Source organism: Pezoporus wallicus, unplaced genomic scaffold (genome assembly GCF_028554395.1).
Source record: "Pezoporus wallicus isolate ANWC-B61680 ecotype Strahan unplaced genomic scaffold, APGP_CSIRO_Pwel_v1 contig_6789, whole genome shotgun sequence".
NCBI lineage: Eukaryota > Metazoa > Chordata > Aves > Psittaciformes > Psittacidae > Pezoporus > Pezoporus wallicus.
Genome location: NW_026637361.1, coordinates 2,931,915 through 2,950,603, shown reverse-complemented (window position 1 = coordinate 2,950,603; position 18,689 = coordinate 2,931,915). Strand labels below are relative to the sequence as shown.

The window sequence follows — 18,689 nt, the reverse complement described above, 5'->3', positions numbered from 1 at the left end:
ATGGATCAAATCAGTGGGATCTGATTTGAGTGCAGGGTAGCATTTCAGCAACATATAGAAAAACTCTTAAAATATAGTTAGTTCCAACAAAATTGGTGATGATATGCTTTACCCGCATGCTTTAGTGTTTTGTAGAGCAAGATTGTTTTCCTCAGTGCTTTCTCTAGTCTAGCTGGACTGTATCTTTCCAGCATCTTCCTTTCCCTTTTTGAGCATCTTGGGAGCTGCAGACTGCATTTTCAGCTCTGCTGCTGCCTTAGATGCCCTTTTCATTTTCTAAGGCAAGGAGTTTATGTCAATTCCAACCACTTATCTGTTGTCTTGTCAGAGCAGGTTTGCATCACTGCCTATTGCTCCAAATCAAACATTCCTGCATCAGAGCTGGAGCATCCATCAGGTCAGGGGAAAGTTTAAAGAAGCCAACGTGTTGTTTCTTCCCATTGCTTTCAGAGTGTAGCATAAGCTAATTATTTGGTTTGAAAAATATTTGGTAAATATCTATTATGAATAGTTTAGGTTGGATGCCTTACAGAGGATGGACTAGACAAAAGTCCAGCCATATTTTCTGCTGTTTCCATGCCAGACTCACAGCTGATTCAGACCCTTGACTCCCTTTTGCTTTGTCATTTGTCCTGTGGTCTGTTACCCAGTGTACAGTCAACCGGATGCAATGATTCCAGGGCCTAGTTCAATTACATGTGCTAACATATTCTCAGATGAAGTCCCAGGGAAGCTTTATGTTGAAAGATTTCTGGGTAGTCTCCCGACATTGAAGAAGATGTTTTGTTATATTTTGTTTCTCTATTTTTTTTATATTAGGAAAATTAGGGCTTTCTTCCTGCTTAAATGTTACTACATCTTGGCACACTTTCCATTCTCAAGCCTCAGGCTCTGCTGTAAATTTAAGACAGTAATGATGGTAAAAAGATTATAGGATTACTTACTTTAATGTTACTTTTTATACTTTACAAGCTAGTTAGAGATTTCTAAGAATTTATTTAACTGTGTCTTATTCTGAGTGGATAGAACATTTGTTGTTCTTACTATTTCTACTATAGACTTTATTATTGTGAGCAGAACCACACGGCTTAGCGCTGAGCTAAGAGAAAGAGATGGTCTCTGCTCCACAACAGTAGCAGCCTTTTCCAAAGAAGGTGGGGATGGGAAAAGAAATGAACCTAGAGACCTTGATTTACCCAAGGCCTGTGGGACATAGATCTCTTTTTCACTCAAATAGATGCTGCGATGGTGTCAGCTAGTGGGTAGTGGATAGAGCTGAGAGGGAGTAAGTCAGATAAACTAGACAAAAATAATACCTGCTGGAAAAGATGTGCACTTGGTTTCATTTACTGTAGCACTATCCAGCATTTTTGTTTCTAAGACAGGGTTTAGGAACAGGGCTTCTTGTAGGAAGTGTTCTACAGGAGTAATTATTTGCAACATACAGAAGCCTGAGCCCTGTTGTATGGTGCTGCTGGGCTGGGATATCTAATATATGAGCTTCTCCAGGCATCTAAGATCACTGCTCAGGTCAGCAAGAAAACAGGGCAATCCTCTGCCACCTGCAGCTTGACTCTGGAAAGTAAAAGAGCTGAATGATTTATAGGAAAAAGGTGATAGCTTGATCTTTGGCTGCAAGACCAAAGAAAACTTGTTTTAGAGAAGAGTTTCAGTTTCCAAAGGTGAATGACCAATCCACTTTCTTCAGTCTAGTTAGTATCCTCAACTAAGTTCCCCATAACTGCTTTTCTTTGGCAGTGCAAACCTCTTCTCAGTTTGTCATGTAGGAAGAGCCAGGCAGAAGGTGCTGTGAGGCAAAATTTGTGCTCCAGCAGAATGAATGGCTTCTTGGGATAGATGTGTGTGCTGGGGAGGTCCTGAAAAGCAGTGATGAGGACTGAATGGCAGGAAACCAATATCCTTATCCCTCGAGTCCTCCTCAAAACCTTTCTGTTTAGTCCTAGCCCAGTTCTCTCCAACTGCCCCAGCTACACTTTACCTTCCCCCCTTATAGTAATTCCTCATGCTCTTTGTAATTAGTCTCCTCAAAATCTGCTCTTCTACTGCAACCGCATTTTGCTGTTCACAAATGTAAGGGCAAAACAAGTTACTCAATTTTGCCTATACTTTGTGTCTGTTATTGCATCAGAAGGCCCTGATCTTTCCTAGGATATGCTTACAAACTCAGTATAAGTAATGAAAAATAATAATTGCAGTTGCTTTGTCATCTTGAATGAATCACTTTGACAAGAAGTAGGGGAGGTTACTTGTTTCATCAGAGTAGACTGCAGTCAGTCTCACTGAGTGGATGTTAGTATTTTGAGTATCTCTGCTGAAACTTGTTGTTACAGTTAAGTAACATGTAAGCTATTTTGCAGCTGAGGCTGTCAGCTCTGTTTTTACTCAAGGAAGTGATAGAAACGCTTGGCCCAGCAAAGCGTTCAGAGAAGTTTGGGTATGTCAAGTGAATTGCACCTGTTAAAGCTGCTCAACCTATTCATTATGGTCTAGCAGTTTCAGTGCAGTGAAAATAACTGCAACCAAGGATCACTTGGGAAGGTGTTGGTAAAATAAAAATATGCCCTTGCCTTCTGCACCTATCCAAGATAGTTCTCTAGGGTCAGAAAGGTAGGAATATAGTAATGAGAGTAACAGCTTTGGCCAGAAGCTGCTGTCAGCTCCAATTCTACTTCAGGCTATAGCAAAGGTTGGGTAGAATAAGCATTAAACTGACATTTCGGCTAGGGGCACCAGAATGTCTTGCTACAGCTTTGGTTAAAATTGACACAGACCAGCATGTAATTTTTAATTTGGGTAGCTCATAATTGAAAAGATCTGATTGATCAAATGATGAATTTCAGTTTCAAGAGGCCACAATGTATCTTCTTTACTTGGTTTGGGTAAAGCTTTGCCCTGGAAGAAGTTGCATTGGAATCAGCAGGCACTTTTCAGAGGAGAGGCTATTAAAAAAAAATGCATCTTGTCAAGAGAGTAGCTTTTTACAGGTGCAGTGCTGCTATACAAGCCTGAAAATCAACAGTATCCAGCTGTCTTTCCCACCACCACCTTTAGCCTACCATAGGCAGAGCAATCTGGTTCTTCCTATTTCTTACTCAGGTGCCCTGGGCTGGGACCTAGGAACATGTATCTTGTACATACTGTATTGCTGCAACATGGAGAGTTTGCAAGGATGGAACTGTCCTTGTAATTTTACTCTAGGAAACAGGGGCCAAATAGCTGCACTCACTAGACTGTGTGCCACAGGCTTCTTTCCTTCTTTATCCCCCTTAATCTTTTTTTGTTCCTGCATTTATCTGGTTTTCTTCCACTTTAATGGTTTTATTATTTAGGCAGCAGCATCAGAAGGTGCTTGAGAGCAGGTTGGTAAACAAAGCAAGCAAAACACAAACCTAATTGAAAATCACCCTTTGTATTGGCAGTACACACAGTGGAGATCTGAATGAGTGTTAATGCCAATCCCTAATGCATCCTTAATATATTACTTTGAGGGCTGAGCAATTGTTGACAAAGGAAAGAAATAAATTGCTGTTTTATAAAGGTCATAGGTGATACCATGGTAGCACAGCAATAGTTTTTTAATGAGCGATATTAAAGTAGTAGGCATTAATACTTAATCAGTATTTCTAGTGTTAGTCACCTGGCCTTGCTCTGCTCTTTTTGTGTGGGTTCTTCTAAGTGTTTGTTTTCCCTCCTGCTGGTGCTGTTTGAACAGCACCACAAAATGCTTGGACAGGTGAGATGTTGTGTAGGAGGTTTTATTGTTCAGGGACCTAGAAGAGGCTGAGTGCAATACTTCATGCTGCAGACCACATTGTGGGAGAGAGTACTGCAAGGATGGGTTCTCCAATGCCTACTCAGTCCTCTTCTATGGGAAAAAAAGATTGAATGTGTTTCAGCACTTGATGGGATCTTGACATAAAAAGCATTGGGATTCTGAAAGATTCAGGTGATTTTGCACACTGTTAACTTGCACTACTTGCTTCTTGGGGAAAAAAAAAGACGGACAAATGTACAAGAGAATGGGTAAGGGGAAAGACCCTAAGAAAGTAATGGCCCCCAAAAAATCTTAAATGCATCTCAGGGGGCCTTAACAGGATCATAAGGATAAGGAAACTTGCCTTTTTAATGATTGTTGCCTTAATGGTCTGTGCAGTTTAGCCTATGTTTGAAGTCTTCTGCAGGGTATTCCTACTGTTGTTTGAAAGAAGTGTTGTGGGTCAAGTGTCACACCTGGTATTGTTGAGTCAGGTGTTTGCAAAATGCCTGAATGAAGGCTAGTTTCACTAAAAGCTGAAGGAGGTGAGAAACAGCAGGTAGGCTCCTTGTTCAGTGTGTGCAGCTCCAGAAAGCTCTGTGGTCCAGAAACTATTTGCTTTTTTTCTGGATAAGCATCACAGCTACCTACCTCTGTAGGCTTTCTGCCTTCAAGTCACTCAACCTGAAATCCAGCCCAGTGATTTGTGTTTGTGACTGCAGGAAGTCCCCAGTCCTTGGGGCTGAAAGCTAACCAGTGTGGGCTCCTTTTTTGAGCCATAGGCACTGCTGTGTGACCACCCATCACAGAGGAGTACCCATTTTATTGAACTTGCAGAAGTGAGCATGTGGCCCACCTCTTATCACTAATGAACCAGCATAGAAGTGACTCTGGATCTAGGACCCTCTTTCTATTAACCATTAGAGTGCAACAGAGTGTTTGTATTTGATCAGCATAGTTTTATTAAATTAGCACTCACATGACAGACACTCTGAACTGTCTCTTGAACTGTCCAAATCTGGAGAAATAACTTAAGTGACAAAACTGGGTCAAAGAAAACCCAAATGCTCCCAAGTGAGCATGTTTCTTCACTTGTGGCTGCAGCTTGCTGCGCTTTCTACGTGTGCTTGTGGACCTGTGAGAAGAGCCAAGGTAAAATCTTTTCCATCCTTAAAGTAAAAGCTATTTGTTAACCCTGATAAGGCTAACAAACTGTTTTGTAGTGCTGCCTTTCAGCTACTGTGCTTCCACAGCTGTGGGAGTGAAAAACTGAGGCATAAAAGCAGAAATCAGCACAGTGATGGGAGTTCTAGGGGATGAGACTCCATATGATAGCTCTGGTCCCCAGGCCACTTTATTGTAAATTTAATTACCTTAATGAAAATCACCTGAGATGAGACATAAGCCATGGCTTCAGGGAGAGCTGTTAATATCACTGGCAGTAGACCTTCTTTAGAAGTTGTGATTCTGTCCAGAGATAAAGGCAAGGATATAACTGCATTCTACATCCTTGCTTAAGTCCCATTCACATCCTGCTCCTGCATAAGTGTTTTCCTGAGCTGTCTTCCATTGTGGATAATTACAAACACTCCTTTGTGGCTTTTAATTTGATCCACGCTCGGGGGGGGGGGGGGGTTGGTTTTGTGGTTTTTTTTGTTGTTGTTTGGGTTGTTTTTTTTTTTGTTGTTTTTGTTTGTTTGTTTCTTGGTTTGGTTTGTTGTTGTTCCCCCCCCCCCCAAGTGCATGATAAAAGGCTGTCAGGTAAAACTCATTTTTATTTTCAGGACATCATTGAGTAGTGCTTTTCCCATTGGAGCATTCATTGTCAGCAAGATAAAGGTTACTCTAAAGATTTAAGAAGAGTAATTGTTGTTTCATCAGATTAGGTATTAGTTCAGTCAGGCTAATGCACTTTAATATGTAGTCAAGCCCTATAACTGGATTGTTTAAAACAAACTTTTATCTGTTCATGTGTTCCAGCTCTCAGTTAATTTCACATCTAAGCCATTAAGCAAAAAAACCCCAAACAAACCCAACCAACAAAAACCCAAACAAAAATCAACTGACCCATAAAACCAGGCCATTGTACATTAAAGGCATCTTGAAAATCAGGTTGTTTACAGAGACAGGAGTGCATGTGTTCTTTTTCAAAAGCTTGAGACTATTTTCTTCTTATTTTGCAAAATGAGTCTGAGACATCAGTGGTACCTCTTGCAAAACATGCCTTTTTAGTGCCCGTACAACTGATTTGAACAATAGTCTGAACTACCTGCGTTCCAGTCTACTTTATATGTACCCAGCATAAAGAAGTAAGATCTTACTTGGGTAGGGGGGTTTGTAATAAGGGTCAGTGCTTTCTGAGTCATGTTAGGAAGGGAAATGGCCCTTTGAATACAATTCTTTGTTGAATTCTTTTTTGCTTCTGACCAGCAGTTTAAATGCTCAGATGGTACAGAAAGAGAATGGAGAGTGTGGATCGAGACTGCCCCCTTCATAGCCCTTTCTAGTTGTTTAGTCCCTATCTGTGTATAAAAGAGAGTGACCTGCCAGTGATCCTGCTTTCCTTCCCCTGCGTTCTTTAGGATGATTCACACCATATGAGCTACCATAGAGAAAATTAACTCTCTCCCAGCCAAAACCAGTACAAAAATCCCTATTTTGCATTTCTGGAGCTAATCCAGCTTGTAAAATAAAGTCTCTACAGTTTATCATGCAAGGAAACATTTTACCTTCTTTGCTAACGGAACCTTTCTAGGAAAATATGGATATGAATGAACAAGCTGGTGTGACCCAAGTAATCTGCTGACTGCAGGCTCTGATCTCTCACGTTGGTTTTATGGATTGAAGGCAAATCATCATAATGTATCTACTTAGCTGTGAGAGGGATTAATTTCTTATGATCAGTTTATGTTCTGAGATACAGCAGTTGAGTGTTTCTGGAATTTGTATGCATACGTTAATCTGAGTGCCCAAGAAATTTTCATCTGCTGATTTTCTGGTTTTACACTTTGTACTGCTTCCTCCACTTAACAGTTCTTCAAAATATGCCAAGTACTTCTGGTATAAGCAGCACTGTGTATATGTGTGCATACACAGTATGAGGACTTTGCCAGCTACTTAGAGGTTAGCTGCCTTTAAGCATTCTGTTATTAAACATCCTCGCAGATAAAATATCACATTTGTCCATGTTCACTGATGGAGAATAACTTTTAAGTCAGTCTGAGTTGATCATTTTTATACACTTCATTTTTGTCTTCATGTTCCTTCAGGCTTCAGACTTGGTTATCACCCCAGCTACGACTTTGAAGGAAAAACCAGACCCCAATGGTTTGGTGTTTGGAACCGTGTTCACTGATAATATGCTGATAATTGAATGGTCCTTGGCTTCAGGATGGGAGAAACCTTATATTAAGCCACTTGAGAACCTTTCATTGCATCCAGCTTCCTCATCTCTGCATTATGCTGTAGAAGTGAGTACTGAATTATTTGGAAACTGCTATTTTGTTTCATTAGCTCTTGAACCCATACCTTTGTAATACATGGACTATTACTGTCTGAAGTTCATTAGTATTGAGTTACATTTTGTTTTGATAGCTGATGTCCTTCCAGAATAATTCCATTATTTACAACAAGATTATATTTATGTTAGTATAACTCAGAAGGAACTCTGACCTGTGGATTCCAGTTCACTTAAATTTCTAGGCTAGTGAAGGAGACCCTTTCTTCATCAGGCACTGTAGTGATAGGACAAGGGGTAATGGGGTTAAACTTAAACAGGGGAATTTCAGGTTAGATATAAGGAAGAAGCTCTCTGATGTAAGGGTAGTGAGGCACTGGAACAGGTTGCCCCCCAAAATGATAAATGCTCCATCCCTGGCAGTGTTCAAGGCCATGCTGGACAGAGCCTTGGGCAACATGGTCTGGTGGGAGGCATCCCTGCCGTGGGGTTGGAACTAGATGACCTTAAGGTCTTTTCCGACCCAAACCATTCTGTTATTCTATAATGCTTACATGATGACAAATTCATTTGTAAAAGTGTTCTAGTTCACTGACAGTTACTGTCCAGTTGCTGTAACTTAATGAAGCACTGGATAAAACTCTGAAATTCCAAGAGTAACTTTAATTTGGGGACTGAACATGCACTTTGTGAGAGCTATTTTAAGCTGTTGTAAAGGTTCATATCTTGGATTGCAGGACAGGCTAGATAGATGTTTGTTTGCAACTCCAAGCAAGTCTGAAGAGCTCCAAACTAGATCTGATGTATTCAGCATATACAAGTGCATTTAAGCAGAAAACATAGAGCAAGGAATTTTGGAAAGTGAAATGTTAAGTTGGAAACCAGCGTGGTTAACAGTTTCCGTGCTTAGCTGCTTACTGGCTAAAGCTGCCTTTTGTGTTTCCAGAGCAGCTTCAGCTGTACTCACATTTGTGTGAAAGCCTCAGCAGGGCACATATGGTGAAATGGAAATCTGTTTCTCCTCCCACTTCTAGGTAGGTGGGAGTGTCTCCACTGAAGTTAGTGGAGTTGCTTGTGCTTTTTTTATTATTTCTTTGTCCATTTCTTCTCTTTTTTTTTTTTTTAACCACTAGGATAAAGGAAGGATCAAGCTTTTCAGCTTTTCCTTGCTTGTTGTCCCTGAGCTCCTGCCTTCACCATTTTTTGTTGTTGCTGTTTTTTCCCCATCTAGTCACTGGGCCTCCAAAGGCCCTCTGTAAATTACAGCAGGCCCCTGTGACTAACGCTGCAGCTCTTGATCTGCCCAAGAAGTAAGAAACCACGCTGGAGTCCTGGATCTATATTTCACTCTTAGTAGCATATTGCTTTAATGCTCAGCCTCTGGCCTAGTCTGAAGTCATTGCTAATATGAATATGCTCTTCTTTTTTTTTTTTTTTTTTTCTTTTTTTCCCCCCCATATTTTTATTCTTTTACCCTTATTGCATCACGATTCCTCTAGCCAAGAGGACAGACAGAGGAGAATCTGGTGCCAATGCTGTGGCTCAATGAATACACAGTGGGTATAATAAACATGATGAATTTGGCATTCCCTCCCCTTTCTCCTTGCCCTCCATGATGCACTGTGGTAGTCTGGATCTGCTGAACTCCAGATCCAGCTCCTGTGATGTACAGATGTCAGATAATATTGTTTGCACACCACCGCAGCAACCAACCGTCAAGCAACCACAGCAGTTGCTTTTATTCATGTGAGCATTTCTGGAACACATCACTGTCTCCCTTTTGAATGAGTGTAAGGTTTTACTGAGCTCTGGAAAGTTAAGTATTTCTCTTTGGAGAAAAAGATTTAACAGCTTGAGAAGGCTTTGTGTTTCAGTAATGATGTGATTCTTCTCTCAAACCATTGATCAGATCTTAGTAGCAACATTCCTTTCTCTTCCCTCTCATTAAAAATTCTGTGAGTGTGTTGGGGAGGAGGGTGGGGGGAAACAACTGTTCTGTGATAAGATAGAAGCATTACAGCAATGTGGTATTAGCTAGTAACTGGCCCAATAAAAATCATATCAAAGTATCACCATATAACCAGCTATGCCACCCTTTATTAAAAACGTTTCTTTTCTTATAGCTACAACATCTGTCCCAGGAACTGTTTCTTTTTCCAAACTGCACACAAACCTTTTAATAAGGTTGGCATTGCCATAGGAATAATATAAATTTTGAAGGCAAAATGTTCTGGGTTCTAATTTTAGTTCTGCTACATAGTTAGCATGTAGCCAAAGGAATATTGTTGGGATTCCTGCACCCCAGTTACAAACCAGTTAAAATTTGTCATGTGGAAGGACTAGCTCTATCATGGGACCTCACAAAACTTTTCTAGACATTACACTTCACTGATCCTTCTGGGGAAATGTTACAGAATTTAATAATAATGAAACCTTGAGTATTCTACTAAAATTACTTACACACAAATACAAGATTCTTTTTTTTCCAAATAAAACCCCTGCATATGTAGACTTCAAGTGCAAAGAATGTACTTCCAGACATTTTGTGTGGAGCAGTCAGGAGGAGAAGTCTGAGGAGACTGAAAGAAGTGATGCAGTTAAATTCATAGAACTTATGCTGAAATTTAATGTGCTTTAAAAAATGAATTCTAAAATTCTTGTCTATTTACATGAGTGGTCCTTTAATACTTAATCTAAATACCTGTATATATTTATATTGATGTGAACTTACATAATAAATAGGTTTTTTTTTAATTTAATTTTATATAATTATATATACAAAATTATTGTTTGCTGGCTATAACTAGAAATTACCAATCTGTAACTGAAAACTATGGATATTTTGTGGGTATATTGTTTGCCATGATTAGGAGATGCTGTAGAACATTCTGCTGGTAGGGCACTGATGGAATAATATTTTTGGTAAATTGATTGTCAACACCAGTCATCTGGATTGTGCAGTTTGATGGGATAGCTATGGCTAATTTAAGTTTCCTGTTAAGTATAGGTAAAACATTTTCATGCATTCTCCCTCTAGTGTAAGGCTGTTGCCTCTGTCTCTCATGCTAGCTAAACCCCTTTCCACAGCGTAGGGTTGTATGGGAGAACTAAGTGACCAAGATTTTGCTGCAACTACAACAAGAACTGCAACAGAGTTCCCTTAATTACCTTATTCCATGCTTCCTACTGAAATGAATTTTTTTTGACAGAGCCCTAAAAACGTTTAACATATATAATTAAATTCTATAGATCTTTTCCTTAGGGGATAATACTGATTTAGATCAGCCTTATGTATCAGTCAGGATGTGAGTGAATAGTTAATTCAAACACATGCTACAGATTTTAATTGCTGCAACCAAGTTGTGAAAAAAATGGTTGTTATTAAGTTCTCTGACAGATAAAGATTTATCTGAAGCATAGGCAGGTCACCTTTGCAATATAAATGTCATAAAACTACCTCAAAGGAGTGTGTTGCAACCATTAACTAGTTGGCACTTATGCCTTGAGTACTGTGTAGTTCTTTGATTTCCAAAGCATGTTTGTTGCTTTAGCACAGATCATCAGGGGATAAAATGTCTCAATTATTATTTGTTTTCTTTTTCCTCCTTTTTGGTTTGGTAGTTGTTTGAAGGAATGAAAGCTTACCGAGGAGTGGATGGCAAAATCCGCCTGTTCCGGCCAACCCTCAACATGGAGAGGATGGCACGATCAGCAAGACGAGCAACTCTGCCAGTATGTAGTTAAGATGTCATGTTCTCCTTAAGTCAGAGCATATTTTCATTTTCAAAATGCAAATCTCTGAAACTTTACAGTATTGTAACATTTATCAAACACTCTAACTCTTGAATAGTTCAGATAAACTTTAAGAGACCTTATTCAGTGAACTGTTCGAAATACGTTTTTCCTTTAAATCACCACAGTATTTTGCTTTCTTCATTGTCTCTCTACTGCTTCAAATGTACACAGTCTAGTTCTGAGGGATATGAGCTGTTCTGCAGATATTTGCATGCGGAGAGCTGATTAAATTTTTCTGGCAGTAATGTTCTTCCTTTTCTTCTTTCTACTTCAGTTAAGTCCTTCAGCCTCTGAGTGCCTTAATTTTCAGTCATGCTAGCAACTTAATGTGGCTTTTAACAACTGGATATTGACCAGTGAATCTCCTCCCATGCTTATTAGCTTTATTACTGTAAAAAAATTGCAATTTCATGAAACTGGGAGACTTGGTGGGTCCCTCAGTGTTACAACACAAATCACTCTTTCTGCAGAAGAGGTGGTGCCATAGCTTGCAGTGTGCCAAGTGACGGTGAGGGCTGCGCAGGCTGTTCTTCCTATATGGTTTGGAGGCAAGAAGGGTCAGTGGCTCCTTTTTGCTATCTCAGAAGGATACTTTGTTGCAGACGAGGACATCCAGGATACCGATAAAAAGTCACAGTAGCAAAAGCCATGGGACTTCTGAATTCTGTGAGAAATGAAATCAAGGAAGATAGTGTAGTCCTATGAACCTCTATGGGCTGTCACTGTTACTTATCCTGATGAAGTGTTCCCCTTAGCATACAGATCTATAAAGACCACAGAGTGTTTAGGCTGTATTTCTCTGTTTGCTTTTCACCCTTTGCTTTTCCTTCCCAGCATTTTGACCAGAATGAGCTTCTAGAGTGCATCCGGAAGCTTGTGGAAGTGGAAAAGGAGTGGGTCCCATACTCAACCACTGCCAGCCTTTACATCCGTCCTACCTTAATTGGAACTGAGGTAAAAACCATTTTTCTTTCTCCTCATAACTTTTGGGTACTTAAGCACAAAGGAAAAGCCTCCATCCATAAAGGGAAATATACAGCAGTCAGTAGACAACAGTATTGCAGTTCAGCGGCAAATCGGTTTTATGTTTTTACTTCCAGGTTACTCACCTGCAGCTCTACTTCACAAATTTATGTTGACCACACCACCACCTAGTGGACACATTGATTTAGGTCTCAGACAGTAAACTATCTGAGTGGCAACAGCAAAATCTAGATTAACTTTGGGTTTGTACTAAAAGGATAGTTATTTGTCACACAGTAATGTATGCATTTAAAATACTAATAATCTAAAGAAATTGTGAAGGAACAGAAATTTGTTGTGTAATTTTGTGATTTCAATTTGTATCTCCATCCTGACTTCAGTGAGAAGATTTTGGAAGATTCTACACAGTAAATTAAGATGGCCTTTCTGAGAGACACTCTTAACAGAACAAAAACCAAGCTCTTCTGTCAGTTTATTCTTGAACCCAGATAAACCCAACCTTACAAGAGACTCCTTAGCAACTAGGTATTACTGAGTTTCACATGAGTGTGAGTCAAGCCTGTAGTATTTATGAAGGAAATTAGAAATAGGGAGTTCATTTTAATTAAAACTTTAAGATTAGTGTTTTTTCGCAGTGGTAAGAGAGAAGGCTATAATGGTAGAGCATAAGCTAAAGAATGTATGGTTTCCCAACTAGGCCAGTTACTCTTCTGCAGAATCCACATCTGTAAGTAGGCACCATACATGGCTTCACTAAGAGGAAATCCTGCCTGAAAATTTGGTGGCCTTCTATGATGGGGCTACGGAACTGATGGATGGGGTAGAGCAGTTGATGTTATCTACCTGAACTTGTGTAAAGCGTTTGACACTGTCCCACATGACATCCTTGTCTCTATATTGGAGAGATATCAATTTGATAGGTGGACCACTCACTCAGTGTATAAAAAACTGGCTGGATGGCCTTATGCAAAGAGTTGTGGTCAATGGCTTAATGTCCAGTTGGAGACCAGTAACAAGTGGTGTCCCTCAGGGATCGGTGTTGGGACCAGTCTTGTTCAACATCTTCGTCGCTGACATGGACAGTGGGATTGAGTGCGCCCTCAGCAAGTTTGCCGATGACACCAAGCTGTGTGGTTCGGTTGATACGCTGGAGGGAAGGAATGCCATCCAGAGGGACCTCAACATGCTTGTGAGGTGGGCTGATGCCAGTCTCATGAAGTTTAACCACGCCAAGTGCAAGGTCCTACACCTGGGTCGGAGCAATCCCAGGCACAGCTACAGGTTGGGCAGAGAAGAGATTCAGAGCAGCCCTGCGGAGAAGGACTTGGGGCTGTTGGTCAAAGCAAAACTTAACATGAGCTGGCAGTGTGCACTTGCAGCCCAGAAAGCCAACCATATCCCTGGCTGCATCACGAGGTGTGTGACCAGCAGGTCGAAGGAGGTGATCCTGCCCCTCTATTCTGCTCTTGTGAGACCTCACTTGGAGTATTGTGTGCAGTTCTGATGTCCTCAACATAAAAAGGACATGGAACTGTTGGAACAAGTCCAGAGAAGGGCCACCAGGATGATCAGGGGACTGGAGCACCTCCTGTATGAAGACAGGCTGAGAAAGTTGGGGCTGTTGAGCCTGGAGAAGAGAAGGCTGTGTGGAGACCTCATAGCAGCCTTCCAGTATCTGAAGGGGGGGCTATAAGGATGCTGTGGAGGGACTCTTCATTAGGGACTGTAGTGATAGGACATGGGGTAACAGGTTAAAACTTAAACAGGGGAAATTTAGATTGGATATAAGGAAGAAGTTCTTTCCTGTGAGGGTGGTGAGGCACTGGGATAGGTTGCCCAGGGAAGTTGTGAATGCTCCATCCCTGGCAGTTTGGACAGAGCCTTGGGTGACATAGTTTAGTGGGAGGTGTCTCTGCCCATGCCATGGGGGTTGGAACTAGATGATCTTAAGGTCCTTTCCAACTCTAACTATTCTATGATTATACATTCCACATATGTTCTAGGACCCCATTAATTTTAATGCTTGTGAGCTACTTGCAGATTTTCAAATAGAAGAATCTCCACCCAGTGACTGTAAAGTATTAATTTTAAAAATTAATATTGTTTTTTTCCTTCTTTAATTGTCTTGCTGTTGAACTTTTATTCAGGTTAATCAACATATCCGGCTTTTCTGCTATGCCATATGTTGTTTCTAGGTTCCATGTACTGCCAGTCTTCAATGAATTTATTCTGTGATTCTATGAATTAGCACAATTAGGAAAGCCAGTCAGCAGAATCTCTTGAATGATCAAGTAAAAATCAGGAAAAATATTAAGATCTCAGTTAATCTTGTTAGAAGTTTTCCTGAAGGAGTAAGGTATACAGAAATCAAAATAACACTCTAAGTACCTGAAGAAAGCTTATTTGAGTTTTTCAGTTGTTCCATTATTCCACTATTATGCTTCCCTCCCACCTCCCACATTATCTTAACATACTTTGTGCACAGTATTTTACTTAAATCTTTGGTCCTAAAGATTTAAGTTCAATAACTTTTTTTTTCAATGGAGACCTAATCTTAGAAACCAAGTACAAGCTTGTTCTTTTTACAAGACTGGTTTCTCTGAGTGGAGAAAAAATAGTGACACATTCAGTTGCATAGAAGATCCCAAGAATCATGGACAACCAGCTGGACATAGCCCTGCTTTTGAGGAGGGGGATTTGACAAAGATCTGAAGATCTCCAGAGCTGCCTTCCAACCTCAGGCTTTCTGTAATTCTGTAGTCAGTCCTGAGCTTTGAAAGAATCATGTAGTTAAGCAAAGTCTCCTATGACAGGATTCAGATTCTGACCACTGCCAGACTTTTTATCTCCACCTTCAAGTATTGATGGTGATAATTTAAAGTGTGAGAAGCCATCTGTCTGAGAGGAGGGGGGTGGGGGGTAAAAGGTGATACATTCCAGGTTATTTCCTGTGCTGTTGTGTGAACCATTTCCAGTGGGCATTTTAGCTTGTCACACAGTCATTCACAGAGCCAGCACCCAGCTCTACCAAACCAGTTCTAAGTGACCTTGGCTAATTGTCATCACTAATGCAGCTGGCAGCAGTTCCTCCAGCAGTGGTCCTTGACACTCCTCCCCCTAGAAGGCTTTGCAAGCTTGTGTTGTGATTAATTAATATAATTATATAGAATCCTGTTAAGCTAATTTCTGAATTCTTGAAATCTTGAAAATCATAGAATAGTTATGCTTGGAAAGGAAGGACCATAAGGTCATCTAGTTCCAATCCCCCTGCCATGGGCAGGGACACCTCACACTAAACCATGTCACCCAAGGCTCTGTCCAGCCTGGTCTTGACCACCGCCAGGTGTTCAAGCATTCACAATTCACATTCAAGCATTCGAGCATTCACAGCTTCCCTGGGCAATCCATTCCAGTGCCTCACCACCCTTACAGAAAAGAACTTCTTCCTTACATCCAATCTAAACTTCCCCTGTTTAAGTTTTAACCCATTACCCCTTGTCTTACCACTACAGTCCCTAGTAAAGAGTCCCTCCACATCATCCTTATAGTCCCCTTCAGATACTGGAAAGCTGCTATGAGATCTCCATGCAGCCTTCTCTTCTCCAGGCTGAACAGCCCCAACTTTCTCAGCCTGTCTTCATACAGGAGGTGCTTCAGTCCCCTGATCATCCTTGTGGCCCTCCTCTGAACTTATTCTGACAGTTCCATGTCCTTCTTATGTTGAGGACACCAGAACTGTACACAGTACTTCAAGTGAGGCCTCACGAGAGCAGAGTAAAGGGGCAGGATCACCTCCTTCAACCTGCTGGTCACGCTTCTTTTGATGCAGCCCACGATATGGTTGGCTTCACAAATACTTGTGAAGATTAGAATAATATATAGATAAATGAAGCAGCTGTAAATGAATGGTGACAGTATATAAAATTAGGGTAGTACATTGCTCTGGTTAGGGGGGAAGTTGTATAAATATTTTCTCTTCATTGCATTGTCTTTGCATTGTCCTGGTAAAAGCACTCTCTTGCAGCAGTTCATCTGAAAGCAGTGTTCAAAAGCTAATTGTGTAGTATCTGATGTTAGTTAGTTTTAATTTTTTTACATTCCCTTTTTTCAGCCTTCCCTTGGAGTGAAGAAGCCAACTAAAGCCCTACTGTATGTCATACTGAGCCCTGTGGGCCCTTACTTTGCAAGTGGAAGCTTTAATCCCATATCCTTATGGGCAGATCCAAAGTATGTAAGAGCCTGGAAAGGAGGAACGGGGGACTGCAAACTAGGAGCGTAAGAAAACATAATTCTACATCTTCTACATAGCTTACAGAGATTTGGTTTTTAGTGAAGTATCTAATCCAGCAGAAATAGAGGTATTAAATGTAGCAGTGAAACAAACAATTTACTTTAACACAGATTTCAAAATTGTACTTCACAAATATTATGTATACAATTCAGTTGCATATTTTTATTTGCATATTACAGTCAAGTGGATTACTTGCAGAGGCAATTTTGCAGCATCTCAGGCTGAGACATTAGACCTGGAAGGTGTCCATATAATACTTTGGCTATTCCCCCTGCAGAAGTTGACAGTAAAGATATGACTCCTGTGATGCAGCATTCAGTGTAGCAGCCTTCTGCCAACTGGGCAGTGAGTGGCATTGACTGCTGACCTCCTCCTTTGACAGGCTGTCCCAACAAGCCATCTGCAGTTAACTAGGGGAGTACAGGTGTTTAAAGAAAAACATGAGACAATTATCTACCTTGACTTGCCCATCATCTGGCAGTTTTCTGCTGAACTAGGCCAAAGCACAAGTTAGGTAGACACATCGTTGTTAACATCCAAGTACTTGACTTGTAGAGTTGAAGCTGCTTAGGACTGGACTGGAGCAAGCAACTTGGAAGTGGCTAAATAAATTATTATATGTCCTTGGTCTTTGGTTTAAACAAAGCTTACTGCCTCTACCTGGGAGTTTCTTTTCTAGGCAGGAAGTTAGTAGCTGTCAAATGCTACTCAACAGCTTTCCTTCATTCAGTCTGATGTTCTGAGAACTATAGGTTTTGTTTGTTTTTACAAATACATTAATTGGTTCCTGTGCATCCTTCATATTTCAGCTGTGAAAAAAAAAAAATAGTCTGGAATCACTACTGACTTGATTTGTGCCCAAAGGTGAAAATGTAACTCCAGTGTGGTCAGCACTTTGGGCTGCTAACTTTGGGTCTTGATGGTAACATCAGAAACTGTAAAGAGTTTTTTCCCTCCGTCAAAGCAGCTATGGAGTAGCTCAGTAGTCAGGTTCACTGTAGGCAGCATTTTGAGAAAACAGTTGCTTCTTGAGGATATGGAATTTGAGGCCTGTCTGCAGCTCATGAAGCTACTAGTTCTGTGAATGTCTTTTGCTAGAAAAGAAATAACTTGCCTCTGGTGATTTTTGTATTTCAAGAGGTTCATTTGACATATGTGAGATAAGGAAGATGGTTTTGGTTTTCGTGTTTTTTTTTTTTTAAAAAAGAAAACACAAACAAAAAAAAAACAAAACAAACGAAAAACCAAACAAAAAAAAAACAAAAAAAAAAACAAAACCCCACATGAACTGGATGGGAAGTTTTGGGGTTGTAGATACAAATAGTCTAGGAAAATATTAGTAGAATACTTCCAATTAAAATATTCCAGGGACAAGCAGTGACTGTGCACAGCACTAGCTTGTAAGGTAAATGTGCATAAAACCTTGCACAGAAATGAGAAAATACCCAACCAGATACTTATAACTGTTTGCTCTTTCTTTTTGTTTCTGGAAGGAATTACGGTTCTTCTATTTATGCCCAGCAAGAAGCCCTGGAATTTGGCTGCCAGCAGGTTTTGTGGCTCTATGGAGAAGATCATCAAATAACTGAAGTTGGAACAATGAATCTGTTTCTCTACTGGATAAATGAAGATGGAGGTAATAGTAACACAAACCATGAAAATTCTAAGTAGAACAGTTGGGAATTTAGTACACAAAATAAGCTATATAAAAGTGCAGATCATAAATAAAGATGATTTATTAAGGAAATGTCTATCCTTTTCTGAAAACTAGTAGATAACTAAGTTATACTATTGTGAAAGAGGAGATTCTGGAGCAGCTGTGAGTACTACGTACTAACATCCTAAACTGTTGGGCCAGTCCGCATGCTTATAAGGGTAGAGTGTAGCCAGGTCCCACTGGAGGCTTGGTGTCAACTCTAGCAGCATGCTTTATCTTGAAGGAGGTGTTGGGTCAGAAAAATATGGGGACACACTAAAGATACTTTATGGCTGTATAACTCTAAACTCTGTGACTCTGGGCATGAGTGGTTCCCATTGTCACTTTCTGACAAGTCAAATATTCCTAAAGGATAGCCAAAAGTATTTTGCCATCCAACTGATGAAGAACTCATCTCTTTCTTTGAAGAATGTTGAAGTTCTGTCCAGTGGAGGCAGAGAGGGAGAAACATGTCAGTCAGCATTCCACATCCCACATGCTGAAAAGATGTTTTCAAGATATACCATCATTCTTGAAGCCATTTTTACCAATTTGTACCCACAGTCATTTCTGAGCAATGTATATGCTGATTAGAAAGCTATCTAGTTAATAAAAGCCAACTAGTCATCTCAAAAATAGACATTAGGCATGCAAGTACTCAGAGCTTGAGAAGCATTAGCTGCGCCTGAGA

At 40.3% G+C, this 18,689-nt stretch overlaps 1 protein-coding gene across 2 annotated transcripts in view; it reads left to right on the top strand.

Annotated features, from left to right (window-relative positions):
* Positions 1 to 18,689, top strand: part of BCAT1 (branched chain amino acid transaminase 1) — a 58,014-nt gene that overhangs the window by 25,200 nt on the left and 14,125 nt on the right. Inside the window, exons 3-8 of one of the 2 annotated variants that reach the window (XM_057405241.1) lie at positions 7,045 to 7,245; positions 8,732 to 8,788; positions 10,854 to 10,964; positions 11,862 to 11,981; positions 16,123 to 16,286; positions 17,796 to 17,938. In XM_057405241.1, coding sequence (XP_057261224.1) covers positions 7,045 to 7,245; positions 8,732 to 8,788; positions 10,854 to 10,964; positions 11,862 to 11,981; positions 16,123 to 16,286; positions 17,796 to 17,938 — 796 coding nt within the window. The remainder of the gene's footprint in view (positions 1 to 7,044; positions 7,246 to 8,731; positions 8,789 to 10,853; positions 10,965 to 11,861; positions 11,982 to 16,122; positions 16,287 to 17,795; positions 17,939 to 18,689) is intronic. The other variant, XM_057405242.1, reaches the window with a different exon arrangement.